At 58.3% G+C, this 14,503-nt stretch overlaps 1 protein-coding gene across 4 annotated transcripts; it reads right to left on the reverse strand.

The window, feature by feature from the left end:
• Positions 1-760: 760 nt before the first annotated feature.
• Positions 761-14,178, reverse strand: MAP4K2 (mitogen-activated protein kinase kinase kinase kinase 2). Of its 4 annotated transcripts, none has more exons than XM_077862280.1 (32): positions 14,063-14,178; positions 13,883-13,940; positions 13,588-13,678; positions 13,432-13,496; positions 13,093-13,148; positions 12,684-12,731; positions 12,555-12,597; positions 12,086-12,158; positions 11,873-12,004; positions 11,730-11,792; positions 11,278-11,359; positions 11,063-11,170; positions 10,150-10,228; positions 9,666-9,724; positions 8,894-8,937; positions 8,729-8,767; positions 8,598-8,631; positions 8,387-8,492; positions 8,218-8,282; positions 8,096-8,137; positions 7,915-7,999; positions 7,725-7,804; positions 7,577-7,637; positions 7,380-7,497; positions 3,251-3,309; positions 3,064-3,167; positions 2,788-2,965; positions 2,035-2,103; positions 1,814-1,900; positions 1,530-1,600; positions 1,375-1,430; positions 761-1,268 (listed from the first exon to the last, which is right to left on the reverse strand). In XM_077862280.1, the coding sequence occupies exons 1-32, from the start codon at positions 14,156-14,158 to the stop codon at positions 1,181-1,183; spliced, it is 2,439 nt and encodes an 812-aa protein (XP_077718406.1). In that variant the 5' UTR covers positions 14,159-14,178; the 3' UTR covers positions 761-1,180. The 4 variants fall into 4 exon arrangements, with proteins under 4 accessions (XP_077718406.1, XP_077718405.1, XP_077718407.1 ...); XM_077862279.1 differs by having other exon boundaries at positions 8,218-8,306; XM_077862281.1 differs by lacking the exon at positions 8,729-8,767 and having other exon boundaries at positions 8,218-8,306.
• Between the last annotated feature and the right edge of the window lie 325 nt (positions 14,179-14,503).

A 14,503-nucleotide genomic window follows, 5' to 3' on the forward strand; every position in this document is an offset into this window, starting at 1 on the left:
CTCCTTTAAGGCCATCCTGCCTCTTTGGCCTCACCTGCCCAAAGACTCTGGTCAAGAGCAGGCTGGTCAGTGCCTGGAGCCATGCAGGGGATGGAAGGGGGCACCCTGGCCTGAGGATATGGAGACCACCAAGGGAAAAGTGCAAGAATGACCATGCAAAGCACAAGGTCAGCCATGGGCAGACAGGCAGCCCCTTTGAGATGCAGGCTCCAGCAAAGATGGCTCCCTTCACTGGGGGCTGGTCCACATCTTGGTACTGACCCCTTTGTGAGCCCAGGGTCTGGCACTGAGGAGCCTATCTGGAATACCTGCTAAATGGACACAGGCTAATCTTCCCAGAATCTAGCCTGATGATGGGGCCCATACTCCGTGGTCTTGGCCTGATGGAGCACATGGATACCTAGACAGCAGCTGGGAGGCAGGGAGGCAGCCCCAGGCTTGGGCAGGGGATACAGGTTGGGCAGACTGTGTCCAGAGACCGAAGCCTCGCTGGCACAAGGTAGAGCAGCCAGTGGCTGGCCCTTCCTGGGCCCTGGATGCCCGGTAGACAGTGCCCCCGACAAGCCTCCCCCTCACCTCCAGCTGGCTCCCCCATTAGAGCCACCAGAACACTGATGGTCCACCCACCCTTCCACAGGACATGCAGAGCACCTGGTGCCACATTAAGATGTGCAGGAGGGAGGGAGGGAAGGAGGAGGGAGACGAGACAGTGGGCTCAGCTCCACAACCCCCTATCCCCAACAAAAAGGGATCAGTGGAGTAAAATCAAACCAGCTTTAATACCAATATAGTTTCTCTCTTAAATACCATGTTCCCCAGGGCAGGGTACAGGGGCAGGCTCTTGGCTGGAAGAATAGAAAGGACATGTGGAACAAAATGGAATGGATTGCCTGGGCCTGCTCCCACCCTGCCCGGGGCGCTTGCCACAGGGCTTGGGCTGCCCACAGGGGAGGGGGAGGTGACAGCAGCTTCCTCTGGTCCAGTTTTGCGGGGCCTGGGAGGTCTGGGGTCGGCTCTCCTCTCCTCTGCAGCCCCAAAACTCTTCTCAGGATTATTTCTGCCCTTCAGACCAGCAGAGCCTGGGCTCCTCTGACCTGGGAGGGGCCCTTTTGCCTAAAAGAGAAGGCAGCTAAGGCCTGGGGGCAGGGTGAGGGGATGCCACTGGCCAGACCTGGCCCTCTCAGTAACTGCTCTGGTGGCCCGTTAGAATGTACAGGTTGCTGTGAGCCCCAGGGTTGTCAGTGGGAATGCTCTCAAGGATGATATCTCTGGAAAGGAGAGAGAACCAGAGGTGAGTAAGGCAGGGAAGGCCTGTGGGCACATCTGTATAGCCTCAGGGGCATTTGAAAGGGAGGCGGGGCCACCCCATCCTACCTGTGGGCCCCAAGCACTCGGAAGATCCTTGTCTCATCTGTGATCTCCTGGGTCACCTGGGAAGAAAAGGGGTACTGAGGTCACCCCAACGGGCCCTCCCCTATGAGGTGGAGACAACCAGGTCAGGGGCAGCCAGGTTCCTGAGTTCCACTTACCTCGTTGGTGTCCAGGCTACGGCCTTGCATTCCATGGCTCCAGAAGGCCAGCACGCTGTCTTGCAGACACACTAGGAGCAATCAGGCTGCCATGAGCCCTACACCTGCCCTGAGGATGCCGGCTCCCCTGTCACCCCCTGGGCCCAGGTCTGGGCCACCAAGGTCCTCATAGACCACAGCTGTGGCACCTGCCTCCTTGTCCCAGTGCAGCCCCAGGCCCCTAGGCAATATCACATGCTCTAGCCTGGGGATGTTCCCACCCCAACACCATCTGGCTCACTCACCCACAGTCTCGATGGGGAAGTCAAAAGTCAGCAGGGGTGCTAGGATGGCCGTGGGCTCGCCCAGCAGGTTGACGATCCTCACGCAGCCTGTACAGGGAGAGGGCTGGTGGGTGGGAATGGGGTCCTTCCCTTCTGGGGAGGCAGACCCACATTCACATGGCTTCCCTCACCTTCCCCTCACCCCTTCTACCGCCCCCAGCCATGACCTCAGGGGCACTCACGGTCAAAGCAGACCAGGACTGTGTCCCTGTCCACCTGGATCACCTGGTGGGCTGTGCCCGGGAGCCCCTCTGCAGGCAGACAAGGGAGACATGGCTTGGCTGAGTCACCAGCCCCACTCTGGCCCCACAAAGACACGGGATATGGCTACAGTCAGCTGTCCCCACAAGCACATTTCAACCCCACAGCAGTCGGACTGAAGTCACCCCCACCCCCACCCCACCCAGCTGGGGCCTGAGGCTCAGGGTGGCAAGGTGAGACCCAGGGAACCGTGGGAGGGCGGGGTCTCTGGAGCCTGGAGAAGTACCCTGTGTGACTCCATCACGGCATAACCACAAATCTCTGAGCCTTAGTTCCCTCGTTTGTAACACAGGCGTGACAATGCCGACCTTGCAGGGCTGTCGTATTAAGAATGAAAGCCTGCACTGAGGCCCCTGGCCACTCACTGTGCTCCCCTGAGCTGTCCCAACCCAGTGTCCTGCTTGCTTGCTCAGAATGAAGGTTTCTCGCTTCCACCTTGCCCATTTGGTTCTGTCCCTGCGGCCCCCTACAGCGTCAGTTAGGTTTTTCTTAGCTGCTAAGCCCTGTGGTCTAATGAAACCTTTTACAGAAGCCTGGCAGAGGGGAGGCTGGGAGCTCCAAGCTGTGGGGAACACAATCCCTAGCCACCAGAGCTACTCTCTCTCTCTCTCTCTCTCTCTCTCTCTCTCTCTCACACACACACACACACACACACACACACCCCTCTAGCTCACCAGGTGGTATGAGGACATCAGGCGTCAAACCGGCCTCCAGGGGCAGGATGTGGAAGAGAACTCGGCAGCCAGGCCCCTCGGGGCCCTCAGCCCCGACACACACCTGCGGTAACTCCTTCCCATCCAGCACCAGTGGCTCCAGCATCCCTGCTGGGCTGGGCAAGGGGCTGGAGAAGTTCTGGGGGCAGCAGGGGTGCTCAGGTCTCCATCTCTCCCCTGCAGGCCCATTGCCACCACCCAGGCCTCAGCCGTACACCCTCCCCGCCTGCCCCGCACCTTCAGCAGCAGGAACTTCTGGAGAGGCTCGTACCACTGTAGCAGGAGCAGGCTGGCAGGCAGGGCAGCCAGTAGGAAGGTGCTGCCAGTGTAGGGGTTCCGCACTGCAACAGAGGCAGGCGGGTCATGCTTGTGACCCTGTGACCCAAGCCCTCCCCTGCTACTCCCGCCCCAGCCCTGCTCTTACCCACACGACACTGCAGGCAGCCTTTGGTGTCTGGAATCTTGGTGGACAAGGCAAAGCGCCTGTGGAGGTGACGACCGGGGTATGTGTCATGGGTGCCAGCCACGGTCAAGGCCCCACAGAGCCCTGAGATAGGCATTATCACCTTCCCTGCCTCATAGGGGAGAAACTGAGGCTCCGAGAGGCCGAGTAGCTTAGCTGTGCATGGCACGAGATCGGATGCAGGTCTCACAACACCAGCACCCACCTCTGCCGCCTACAGTCCAGGGCTTTGGTCGCAGAAACACCTTTAACTGTGCAACTTTGAGCAACTCACTTAATCACCTCCTGCCTCAACTTCCTCATCTGTAGAATGGGGGTAACGATGGCACCGAACTCGTAGTGAGAAGGCCTTGCACACAGCCTGGCACACTGCATGCACTCATGAAGGACTGGCTTTTCCCATTCTGAATTATTACCTCCCCACCTACTTCTGGTCAGTGAAAATCCTCTTTATAAAGGCAGAGGCAAGGTATAAAAGCAGACGCGAATGAGGAAACAAGAGCATAGAAGGTGCAGGAGCTGAGGGCCAGCCCTGCCGGGTAGGCCCAAGAAGATTAAGACTCGCAAGAAGGGGATCCCTGGGTGGCTCAGCGGTTTGGCGCCTGCCTTTGGCCCAGGGCGCGATCCTGGAGTCCCGGGATCGAGTCCCGTGTCAGGCTCCCAGCATGGAGCCTGCTTCTCCCTCCTCCTGTATCTCTGCCTCTCTTTCTCTCTATCATAAATAAATAAATAAATAATCTTTAAAAAAAAAAAAAAAAAAGACTTGCAAAAAAACCACAAATGAACGAAAGGCCTGCCCTCTACTGCCTGGGCTACAGCGACACCACAGGGGGCTGGCGGATGGCTGGCCTTGCCTTGGTGGCAGGGGAAAAGCGGAGTCCTTGCTTTGGTTACTAGCTGTCCCCAAGCCCTCAGGGGACCCTCTGAGCCTGTTTCTTCCTCTGGGGAACAGGGTTGCACGTCTGAAGGCCTGCCACCTCCTCCCAGCACCCTTGGCTGTGTGGGCCCTCTGCTGGGATGTGGGCCCCACCGAGGCAGCCTGTGCCCCTTTTTCTTTACCCCGTCTTCTCTTTTCTTCTCTCTCCCTTTGCTTTGGCCATTCTCCTTCCCAACTGGCCTTTGAATGGGACAGAGGCAGATATTTTTGTATCTGCTTTTTTTTTTTTTTTTATTCCAAACAATTCTGGCTCTCTACTTTTTATGTCTGAAGTGGACATCGTGACTCTGTGGTTTTCCAAACACACACCCAAAGCTCCCAGTGACTCGCTGGGGCTCAGGCGGGCCTGTTTCCTGCAGGTCCTGGGACAGAGCAGAGGTTTGCTTGGGGATTGAGCTCAGGAAGAAGCCCCAGGGCCACAGGGCTCCCGATGTGGTAGGTGAAGTGAGCCCACTGCAGGAAGGGACTGAACCCCCAGCCCCCCACCGCCGGGGTAGCCACATAGCCTGACCTCTCCACCATCCCTACCAGCTCCCACCAGCCACCTGGACAGGGCAACCTCTAGGCCCACAGCCCAGACCTCTCCTCGAATTCAGCCTCCTCCAGCCCACTGCAGACAGATCTCAAACTCAATGTGACAACACTGAATTCTGCTCCACCCACACCTAATGACAGCCCTATCCTTCCTGCTTCCCCGGCCAAAAACCCCAGAGTCATCCTTCACTCCTCTTTCTCTTCTATCCACCAACTGTCAGGAAATCCTGCTGACTCAACTTGCAAAAGAAAATCTGAATTCAGCTGCTTTTCAGCTCCTTCACTGCTACTCTGGCCCATGCCACAGTCACCTCCCACCTGATGATTACAAGAGCCTCCTAACAGGCTTTCCTGCTTTCCCCTCACTCCTTCAGTCTATTCTCTTTTTTCTTCTTTTTTTTTTTTTTTTTTTATTAAAGCACGGGACAGGACCCGTGGGCAGAAAGAGCTGCATTGGCTTCATGAGGAGTCGCCTATCATAGACTTCAAGTTGAGAGGGAGTTAGGGAGAGCGTCTCTCTTTCTCTCTTTTTTTTTTTTTTTAAATTTATGATAGTCACACACAGAGAGAGAGAGAGAGAGGCAGAGACACAGGCAGAGGGAGAAGCAGGCTCCATGCACCGGGAGCCTGACGTGGGATTAGATCCCGGGTCTCCATGATCGCGCCTGGGCCAAAGGCAGGCACCAAACCGCTGCGCCACCCAGGGATCCCCTTCAGTCTATTCTCAACACAGCAGCTGGAGGGATCCCATGAAGACCTCAGTCCATGTCACTCTTCTGCAGTGGCCCTCAGGCGGCTCCAAGTCAAAGCCAAAGGCCTCACTGTGGCTACAAGGCCCCCCAGATCATCTTCCCTGTACTCCATCCATTTGGCTGCACCAGTCTTCCTGCTGTTCCTCAAATAGGCCAAGCCTTTTCCTGCCCCAGGGCCTTTGCACTGGCTGCCTGCCCCCACCCCCTGGGATGCTTTCCCCCCAGATATCAACAAGGCCTGCTCTAACTCTTAACTCAAATGGCATGGTCTCAGCAAGATCCTTCCTGATTCTTCCTGTACCACTTTCCCCTAGGTGCATCACCACGGAATACCTTTTCTATATTGGTTGGTTGTTGTGACAAGAATGTCTGGGGAACACGAGGACTTTTTAGTTCACAGAGCCCCCAGACATGTACTGAGTAGATACTCTCTAGATGACTGAACAAGGGACTCTACCTCGGACATCCTCCTGAACATCTCATTAAACACACGACATAATCTACATCCCTGAGGCCTCCTAGTCCTTTCATCCTCCCTCCTGCTCACTCTAGTCGGGGCCCCAGACCCTGTCAACCCTGCTTCCTGAATCTGGCCCAAGGCCATCCAGCTTTCACCACCCCGGAGCCTGACCCCCACAGCCTCAGGTCACTCCGCCGACCTCTTTCCTGGGTGCCCTCTCACCAGCCTCCCTGTCATTGCTACCACTCTCAGCACAGCCAGCCTCTAGTCTTTATCTGTCTAGACGAGATGAGCCCTGCTTTCTCGACCCCCAGCTCTAAGAAAAGGCATGTAACCCAGGCCTGGCCCCCATGCCCCCCAGCCCAAGCTCTTCATGCTGTGGCCACAGGGACAGGCTCAGAAGTGGGCAGGGACCTAAGCTATATCGATGACAACTGGCCCCCAGACTCTGTGGGAATTACTCAGACATGGAAGTTCTAGTACTGCAGGGCTGTTAGCTAATGGAATGCTGGCCTGGAACTATGGGCATCCATCACTGGACAGGAAAGCCTACCTGAGAATGAAAGTGATAGAGGAAAGCAGAGCCAAGAACTGCGGGAGAGTCCTGATGAAGCCATTTAAGCCTGGATCCAGCTTGGCCTGAAGCTAACTCTACCCCTGAACTCGCAGTTACATGAACCCTAAATTCTTTTTTGTACTTAAGTCAATGACTTGCTTCACCTGCAACAAGGAGAGTCCCGAGTGACATATAGAGTGATCCTCCTAAAATGCTCACGGTGCTGCTGCCAGTTGAACAAAAACCCAGGTCCTGGACCTGGCATCAAAGGAAGGGCTCTGCCACTCATGCATCTTTCCCTCAGGCTTCTCCACCCTCCTCCCTCAGGCCAAACAGCCTTCCAACTCCTCAGATCACCCACAAGAATTCACTGGTGCTCTTCCCCTGCCTGGAATGCTGTTCCCAAATTCACCTGCCTGGAAGCCCACCATGTACTTTCCAGCTCCATGCAGTTATACAGCCAGCCTCCCAGAGGCCTCTGCACCCCTCTCAGCTCTCCCTCTGGCTCACTTTGGGGCCAGGTACTGACCGTCAAGGACACATTTGATCTGCTGTCTACAAGCCTAGCTTATGACCAGGCCTACAGCAAATGCTCAGTAAATGTGTGCCCCGTCCCCCAATAACCACAACTGCCTCACTCGGTCCCTTCGGTTTGCAATGGGCCTGGGGCGGGTACTGCCAACATGACTCACAGATGAGGAGACTGGACTCAGAGAGGCCAAGGGACATCCGAGATCCAAGCCCAGGCACACGGAGGCCATATTCCAACCCTGGCCCTGCTCCTCTGCCTCCCCCCTTCCCACCCGCTGCCCGCTGCCCGGGGCCTGGCCAGGCTCCCCTGGGTCCCTGACCTGGGAATGATGCGCTGCGTGAGGCGGTTGGTGGGGATGGAGAGGGGAACCTGTTGCTGAAGTCTTCGCTGCTCAAACAGGCCTGGAAGGTCATGGGCCCAGATGTGCGTGGATTTCCCTGCCAGGGAGGGAGAGGGGCTCAGAGAGTGATGGTCGGAAGGGTGTGGCCCTGGCCTCCCGCCTGCCCCGACCCATACCTGAGAGTGACAGCAGTACGTTATTCACACAGTAGAGCCAGGTGCAGCGGGGTGAAATCAGCTAGAGGCCATGGAATGACAGATGGACAGGGAGTCAGCACTCCACGCCCCCCGGGCCCTCTGCCCCGCAACGCCTGCCAGGCCTCACCTTCTCCAGTGTATCCTCATGCAGTTCATGCAGGTTGAGGGTGTAGATGCCTTCCTCGGCCCCCACCACCAGGAACTGGTCTGGGGGTGTGGGTACAGGGTTAGAGGTCAGTCTTACCCTCCCATCCCACCCCATCCCCAGCCCAAGCTGTGGATTCCCAGGCTCCTGCTTCTTCCCTGCCCCGGCCTACCCCGGGTGACAGGGTGAATCCAGGTGACAGCAGCATGGATCCGCAGGGGGCAACCATTGAAGACCTTGGAGAAGCAGGCACCCATCTGAGGAGAAGGCAAGAGGCCAATGAAGAAGGCAGGCACCACAGGGTGGCAGGCGATGAGGCAGCAGGGCGGCAGGGCTGCAGAAGAAACACTTACGTGCACCTTGGGGGTTGGGGGGAGCCCGTGGCACGATGATCTCTGCAAGGGAGGGAGAAGTCAGGGCCAAGGTAGCACCCCCAGTGTCCCATCGTCCCAGCCCCTCTGTGGTCTCCCCTCACCTCTGGATCCTCTTTGTGCTTCATGGTAGCCCAGGCAGTGGGGAGCAGAGGGGGGTTGGCAGGGCCTGGGAGAGGTGGAGGTGAGGTTCCTACAGGCACAGACCCGCTATGAGTTCCAGCTCTAGCCCCACCCCGAGCCTGCCTCCCACTCCCCTAAGCCTGGACTCACCCAGAGGGCTGGATAGAGGGTCTTCCGCTGGAGGCTCAGGGGGGGCCGGCCCCAAGAATGGGGTCCGCTTGATGGTTCCTATGGTGTCGCCTGGGGAGTCCAGCTCCTGGCAGGAAAGTCAGGGGACTGAGCCCCACTGTCAGCAAGGCTCCGTGACCTGGCCCCACTCCCAGCTGCACCTCTACAGGGGCCCTGCTTCCCCACTCCATACCTGGAGTTCCAAGGCTGGCCGGATGGTCAGGCTCCTGGGGGGGGACAAACCAGAGGGACATGAGCTGTGAAATCTGACCAGGCCCCAGGTCCAGCTATCTCCCCACCCCTGTTTCAGGCCCAGCTTCTCACCTTTCCTCTAGGGCCTCCTCAACCGACTGTAGCAGGCTCCTGGGCAGGAGGGGACGAGATAAGCCCCCACCCCTCCCCTGGAGCCTCCCTCTCCCTCCTCTGCCCCTTCCCTGAAGCCTCCCTCCTCCTCACCCCTCCCCTGGAGCCTCCCTCTCTCTTGCTCACCCACTCAGCTCCTCCTTTCCCAGCAGTGTCCACTCCTCCTCCCACTGAGGGGAAACCAAGTCAGAACAACCAAAAGAGAAGCAGAGGGAAGAGAAGCAACATGAGAGGGTGATCAAGAAACTGGGAGAGCAACCCTGGTGGCTCAGCGGTTTAGTACCGCCTTCAGCCCAGGGTGTGATCCTGGAGACCCGGGATTGAGTCTCGCGTTGGGCTCGCTGCATGGAGCCTGCTTCTCTCTCTGCCTGTGTCTCTGCCTCTCTCTGTGTATCTCTCATGAATAAATAAATAAAATCTTTATTTATTATTTACCTTTAAAATAAAATCTTTAAAAAAGAGACTGTGGGAGAGAAGACAGACAGATGGAAAATGACGTGGTAACAGCCAAGAAAATTGTGAGCGAGAAACAAGGAGAGGCAAGGAAACTATGAAAGAGGAGGACAGAAGATCGGTGAGAGGGGGACAGAGTAGCAGCCAGAGCCAGAGCTGGTGGGTACGACAGCTGGGTGCAGACACAGAATGGGCAGAGAACCATGCTAGGGTGGGGGTGGGCTCGTGCCTGTACAGGCCTACTTTCTAGAAAGGTGTGGTCACTGTGCCTAGGAAGGAGCCTCCCACCCCATGTTTTGGGGCGGGGGGGCAAGCCCACCCACACGGCTTTCCCAGGCCTCAGGGCCCAGCTGCTGCAGCTTCAGAGATCTGAGGCACTCGACCTCCAACACAGCTCCCTCGGCTGCCCCCGCACACCACCCTCCCACAGCACCGGCCCCCTCACCGGCTCATTCAGTGGATCTGTTTCCTTCCTGCGTGGGGCACCAAATTTCACCTGGTGAACTGAGGGGCCCAGGGTACGCGAGTTAGCAAGGTGGGCTCCTGACTGACCCTCATACTCACACAAATGCCTCCACACAGTGCTCCACCAGATTCATGCACACACCTACAGCCTCCCACCAGATCCCCACACACAACTCCCCCACCAGATTCAGACACACACAGCCTCCACCACAGCCACCCACCAGATCCCCACACAGGCTCCCACCAGATCCCCACCACAGCAAGCCCCACCGGATCTATACACAGCTCCCCTACCAGACCCATACACATAGCCCTCCACTAGATTCAGACACACACAGCCCCCAAATCCACACACACAACTCCCAACCAAATCTACACACAGTTCCCACACTAAATCCACACACACACAACCCACACACACACCAAATATATAAACACACATGTAGACTCCCAAGCGGACTCACACTGGATCTCCGAGGGGGTCCTTTCGGCTGGGCCGTGCTGACCCCGGGAGTGAATGGTGTCTGGAAATATGTCGTAAGTCTAGGAAGGAACACAAACGGTTGACACACATCCAGCACTCACTGCCCGCCAGGTATGACAGAAGTGCTTTATATACACGGATGTGTTTTGTTTTCACAACCCTCCGAGATTATAAGATTAAACGGCACCCTCCTTTAGAAGATGAGAAAACCAGCGAAAGATCACACAGAAACCAAAAGATAGCTAAGCTAGGGTGAGGGCAGCCTGAGCTAAGGCCAGGAGTTTATCAAGCGGATGGTACTGAGGGCAAGATGGGCCCAGGGAAGATTTCTAATGGGGGGGCTTGTCTGGAGAAAAACTCCCAGTGCTGGAAATATTCAAGTTACTAAGGAACCTGATCTGGGGGCACCTGGGTGGCTCAATAGGTTAAGTGTCTGCCTTTGGCTCAGATCACAGTCTCAGGGTCCTGGGATCCAGCCCCACATCAGACTCCCTGCTCAGCAGGGTACCTGCTACTCCCTCTCTCTCTGCCCCTCCTCCCCACTTGTGCTCTCTCTCTGCCTCTAAATAAATAAATAAATAAATAAATAAATAAATAAATAAATAAATAAATCCTTTTAAAAAAGGGGTGCCTAGGTGGCTCAGTGGTTGAGCATCTGCCTTTGGCTCAGCGTGATCCAGGTTCCTGGGATCAAGTCCCACATCAGGTTCCCCAACAGGGAGCCTGCTTCTCTCTCTGCCTTTATCTCTGCCTCTGTCTGTGTCTTTCATGAATAAATAAATAAAGTCTTAAAAAAAATCTTAAAAAAAAATAAAGGAATCTAACCTGTATCACTTCTGCATTCCTTACCACCTGGCGAGGTCAAGATCCATTCCTTAGCTCCCCTCACTTACCTCTAGGTCACAGTCCTCTGGGGAGAGGGTTCCCAGGTGGGGATCATTGGCTTTGTCCAACAGCTGTGTGAGAAGAGCCCGAGGGAGGTGCTGGGTTGTGAACGGGTGCTAGAGAATTGAGGGGGTGCACAGGTTGCTTCCTGGCCTCCTGGCCTCCTGGCCCCCAGGCCTCTACCTTCAAGAATTTAGGCTCCTGCCCTGCTCCCGTCTCCCACCTGCAGAAGCTTCTCTGCTGTGGGCCTCTTCTTGGGGTTCTTGGTCAAGGCTAGCTTGAGGAAATGGTGGAAATTCTGGGTCCTAGTGGGTATAAACGCCCCCCCGCCCCCAGACCCAGGTTAGAATACATGTAGGGCATCCTGCCAGCTGCCCCCTACCACCATTCCAGAGGAGGGAGTCTGCTCCCAGGAACCAGACTGAGGCCAAGGGCAGCTGGCGAAAGCAATATTGTGGTGACAGGGCAGCACCTCCATCATTAACCATCAGCCCTTCCTCCCGGCCTACCCTGAATCCCCTGGCCCAGGAGCAGGGCTTGGGTCCCTCCCACAGATGGTTCGCAAAAACTGAACGAGCAGGGCTCCTCAGGCGCGCCCTGGGAATTGGCAGAAGGTTCTCCGCCCCCGCGGAGACTGCTGGGAAGGAGGCCCCAGCAGGGGATGTGGGCCCTCACCAACGAGTCTTGTCTCTCAGCCTAGGCGGCTGGAAGCTACTCTTCGACATGAGCATCAGGGCCCTGTGGAGAGCACGAGGTCAGGGGAGAAGGTCAGCAGGGCCCTGGAGGTCAGGCAAGGGGCAAAGAAGTGTTGGGCAGACCTCATGGGGTGCAGATGGAACAGAGGGGGCTGCAGCTCGCCCAGCTCGATGGCGGTGATGCCCAGGGCCCAGACGTCACACAATTCATTGTAGCCTCCTTTGCGCTCCACAGCAGCCACCTCTGGGGCCATCCTAGAGGCAGGGTCACAGAGGGGATGGCCAGATGCCCCACCTGTGCTGCCCCCCCTCAGCCCAAGGCCTGTACAGCCTCACCAGTATGGAGTCCCAATGAAAGACCTCCTCTTAGCCACGGACGCCGTCAGCTCGCCTGACACCCCAAAGTCAGCTGTGGGGAGAAAGAGCTACTCCCACCCGCCCTCTGGCTACCACTCCCCAATCACCTCAGAGCTGAGGCTCGGAATGCACCTGTAGGGTTGAGAGAGTAGGCAGCCCAGGTTCAGCCACAACTGCCACAGGTCCAAGGTAAGGCAAGGCAAGGTTCCCCTCCGAGAGGGGTCAACCACCTTCTATCCCTGACCAAGTGCGCAGTGCCACGTTAGACTCCATACAGACCCAACCATGTCAAACTTCTAGCAGGGAAGGATCCACTTTCTCAGTGGGGAAACCAAGGGTTAAGTGGTAAAGTGACTTGCCCAAGGACACCCCACACTTGAATATAGACTCTAAGACTCCATGAGCTCCCACAGAACCCTCACCCTGATTGTGTTCCCGGTGTACTGACCCAGCTTGACATCTCCCTGGAGAGTGAGGAGAAGATTGGCTCCCTGTGGGAATGGAGGAAAGAGAATCCCGTCTGGTGCCCCCAAGAGCTTCCTCCTCCCTCCTGTGATGCCCCTGGCCAGACCCCTACCTTGATGTCTCTGTGGATCTTCCCCTGAGAATGCAAGTGGTGCAGCCCCTGGAGACAAAGAGGAGCTCCTGCAAGCAACCACCCAGGACTATCCCCCCTTTCCTGAGTCCCCTCTCACCACTGGGCCCCCCACCCAAGCAGCTTCCTCCTCCCCTCTCCCCAAACAGGAAGTGACTGAGCCAAGAGGGAAATGTGCTGCTTCCGGCAACAGGGTTGGGGCCCCTTCCCCCCTAGGACCCACAGCCCCTCAGGCCAGCTCTGCCTGAGGCACTCCACCCACCCCCCAACACACACACACACACACACACACACACACACACACACGCATGCACACTGGCCAGGCTAACTGGGCTCCCTGCCCACGGCTCCTGGGGACTTCAGGTATGAACAGCCTCAAGGGCCCAGCTACCTTCAGTGCCTCTCGGCAGACATAGGCGATCTGCCGTTCCTCCAGGGGCCCAGTGGCTGTAATGGAAGGGGTGAAGGCTGGCACAGAAGTCTGGAGGATATGCTGACCTTCCCAGGCCACCCAGGCATTACTAGGTGAAAGAGGTGTTGGCCACATCCCCTCCCTGCACAGTCCGGGATAGGGCCCAGAGGAAGACACCATTTCTTCAAGGTCACACAGCCAGTAAGGAGTAAAGGGCCCAAGTCCAGGACCCCAGCTCTCCTCTCCTGCCCCATGCTGGGGAAGGGCTGGTTGGGAAAAAGGCTGTGGCCCTCTGGTGCCTGGAGTTCTGGCCCTCACCGTGGTAAATCTCCTGCAGGGACCCCCCTCCGCAGAACTCCATGCAGATCCACAAGCGGTCATTCCTGGGGGAGGGGGGCACAGAACTGGGGTGGGCACATGGCAGGGCCACATGGGGACTGCCTGGGGGTAGGCAAGGGGATAAAGCAGCCTCACCTGAGGTAGCTGCCAATGTAGGCCACCACATTGGGGTGACGGCACTCACGCAGTATGGTGATTTCCTGCTGGAGGGAGCTGATGTCGTCCCCTGGGGAGCACAGGGCATCATGGGGGAGGGCTCATAGGATTGCTCTCAGTGCCCCCATCTGCAAAATGGGCACATCTGGGCCAGACATATTTCCAAGTGGCAGTACCTGGGGCCTGGGGCCTGCCTCTCAGGGGGCCAACTCTTAGCGCCCGCCGGGCGCTCTGCCCTCCCTCCAGTGCAGCGGCCCTGGCCCCGGGCCCTCACCTGGGTCTAGCTTGACTATCTTGACCGCGGCCAGTTCGGAAGTGACCGTGTCGCGGGCCTGCAGGGGCGGAGGAGGTGAAGCGGGATGAGGAGGGGGCGGGGCTGGGGCTGGATCCGCCGTGGGGCGCACAGCCGGTGCCCTCCCCGCCGCTCTCCCGCCCGTGCGGCTGCCTGGCGCACCTTGTAGACGTCGCCATAGGTCCCGGCCCCCACGCGCTGCAGCAGCTCGAAGCGGTCCCGCGGGTCCTGCAGCGACACGTCCCGCAGCAGCGCCATTGCCCGGCGCCGGGCGGGAGGGCGGGCGGGCGGGCGGTCGTGAGCCGCGGAGCCGCGGAGCCGCGGAGCCGCGGAGCCGCGGAGCCGGCGCGGGACGGCGCGGCGCGGCGCGGCGCGGGGCGGGGCGGGGCGGGGCAGGACCGCGGGGGCCGGCGAGGGTGGCTCGGAGGCCGCGGGGGCGGGGCCGGGAGGAGATGCCCCGCCGCCCGGCCGGGAGGAGGCGCCGGCGGGACCGGCCCTCTGCGGGGAGGGGAAGCCCCGAGGCCCGGCGGAGCCGAGCCGAGCCGAGCCGAGCCGAGCCGAGCCGAGCGCGGCCCTTCAGCCAGACAGCCGCTCCCCGCGCCC

The sequence above is a fragment of the Canis aureus genome, chromosome 21 (assembly GCF_053574225.1).
Source record: "Canis aureus isolate CA01 chromosome 21, VMU_Caureus_v.1.0, whole genome shotgun sequence".
NCBI classification, from domain to species: Eukaryota; Metazoa; Chordata; class Mammalia; order Carnivora; family Canidae; genus Canis; species Canis aureus.